The sequence below is a fragment of the Nestor notabilis genome, unplaced genomic scaffold (assembly GCF_000696875.1).
Source record: "Nestor notabilis isolate BGI_N333 unplaced genomic scaffold, ASM69687v1 scaffold22634, whole genome shotgun sequence".
Classification (NCBI taxonomy): domain Eukaryota; kingdom Metazoa; phylum Chordata; class Aves; order Psittaciformes; family Psittacidae; genus Nestor; species Nestor notabilis.
In genome coordinates this window covers 927-2,429 of record NW_009926309.1, presented here as the reverse complement: position 1 = coordinate 2,429, position 1,503 = coordinate 927, and the positions used below count along the sequence as shown (strand labels likewise).

Genomic DNA, 1,503 nt, shown 5'->3' with positions numbered 1-1,503 from the left:
TCCCATAGGGATGGTGGTGTCACCATGGCGGGGTGATGCTCATGCTTGGATCTTCATGGAAGTCATACCCAAGCAGGCACAGGGGTGCTGGTGGGATGGTGCCGTGTTGTAGATCATGGAATCATGGGATGGGGTTGGGATGAAAGGAGCTTAAAGCTCATCCAGCTCCAACCCCCTTCCACGGGCAGGGACACCTTCCACTAGAGCAGACACCATCTCCTTGCTCCCCATCCTTTGCATCCCATTCCCCACTGCCCATCCTGCTGCTCCCACATCTCCCATCCCACCTCCATCCCCCCGGGACAGGGACAGGGTGACGTGACCAAGGTTTTGCTGTGGTTCAGGTCATCAGTCGAGGTCCTGCTGGAGGAGCCGGGCTTGCTGGGTCCCCACGGTACGTTGGCTTTGTCCCCATGGCTCTGCTGGGGTGCTGCTGGTCCCTGCGTGTCCCCAAAGCCCTTGGGTACAGGGCAATGCTCCTTGAGGACCTTGGGGCCCATCCCCAGCCCTGTGTGTCCCCACATCTCATGAGGCTTTGCTCTTTCAGTGTGTGGAAGCAACGGGACCAGCTTTGAGGATGACCTGACGCTGGGAGCTGAAGGTACCAGCCACCCCCGTGATGTCCCCTCCTGTGTGGTCACTGTCACCCCATTGCCACCAGCAGCAGCTTCTCCTCCAGGAGGGTTCTGGTGGGGCTGGGCTGCCCCCAAGCTCCATGTCCCCCCAGGCTGTGTCCATGGGGTAGGACATCTCCAAGGACGCGAGTGTCCCCGAACACCCCATCTCACTCCTCTCTGCCCCCTTTTCCAGCTCTTCTGCTACCAGGGAGCAACAAGGCCACGGCCAGGTGAGATTTGGGGTCCTGGGTTAAGGCTGATGGGGATTTGGGGGCACCACCCCATGCACCCCACCGGCATCATCCCCTTTGCTCATCCCCATCCTCATCCCACCATAGAGACAAGCGGCTCAGCCTGGGGCACAGTGTGGCCTCCAGCCTCACCACCAAGACCAGCTCCAGGTAGGACCTTGGGGTGTGTGTGCTCTGAGGGGTGTCTGGGGTCACCCCTTCACCATCCCCATCCCCATGGGGTCACCCCCGCAGCATCTCCGAGGTCCTGGAGCGGTGGGAGGTGGATGCTGAGGAGATCCTCTACAACCTGGGCTTCGTGGGGAGCGAGCTGGGGACCGTGTCCCGCGTCCCCACACGGTTCTTCGCGGCTCCTTCCCGTGCCAAAGGCATCGACTTCCAGCTCTTCCTCAAGGCCCAAGTGCGGCGCATGGAGATGGAGGATCCCTGCTTGATGCTGGCCAGTGAGTGACACCCGCTCCCCACTCCCGTGTGGGACCCACCGTGCTGACGGGCTTCGTTCCATTGGGAAAGATGCTCCCATGCCTCAGTTTCTCCATCATTCCCATCTCCTCTTGTCCTTCCCAGGTCGCTTCCAGCAGGTCCAGGCTCTGGCTGCCACGGCCGATGCCTTCTTCTGGCTCTCTTCCTACGTC

The 1,503-nt window shown here is 61.3% G+C and overlaps 1 protein-coding gene across 1 annotated transcript in view; it reads left to right on the top strand.

Moving 5' to 3' along the window:
- Nucleotides 1-344: 344 nt before the first annotated feature.
- Nucleotides 345-1,503, top strand: part of TESPA1 (thymocyte expressed, positive selection associated 1) — a gene marked incomplete at both ends in the record, with an annotated part of 1,614 nt that continues 455 nt past the window's right edge. The window contains 6 exons of the mRNA XM_010013475.1: nt 345-394; nt 548-601; nt 811-847; nt 956-1,018; nt 1,103-1,311; nt 1,436-1,465. Coding sequence (XP_010011777.1) covers nt 345-394; nt 548-601; nt 811-847; nt 956-1,018; nt 1,103-1,311; nt 1,436-1,465 — 443 coding nt within the window. The remainder of the gene's footprint in view (nt 395-547; nt 602-810; nt 848-955; nt 1,019-1,102; nt 1,312-1,435; nt 1,466-1,503) is intronic.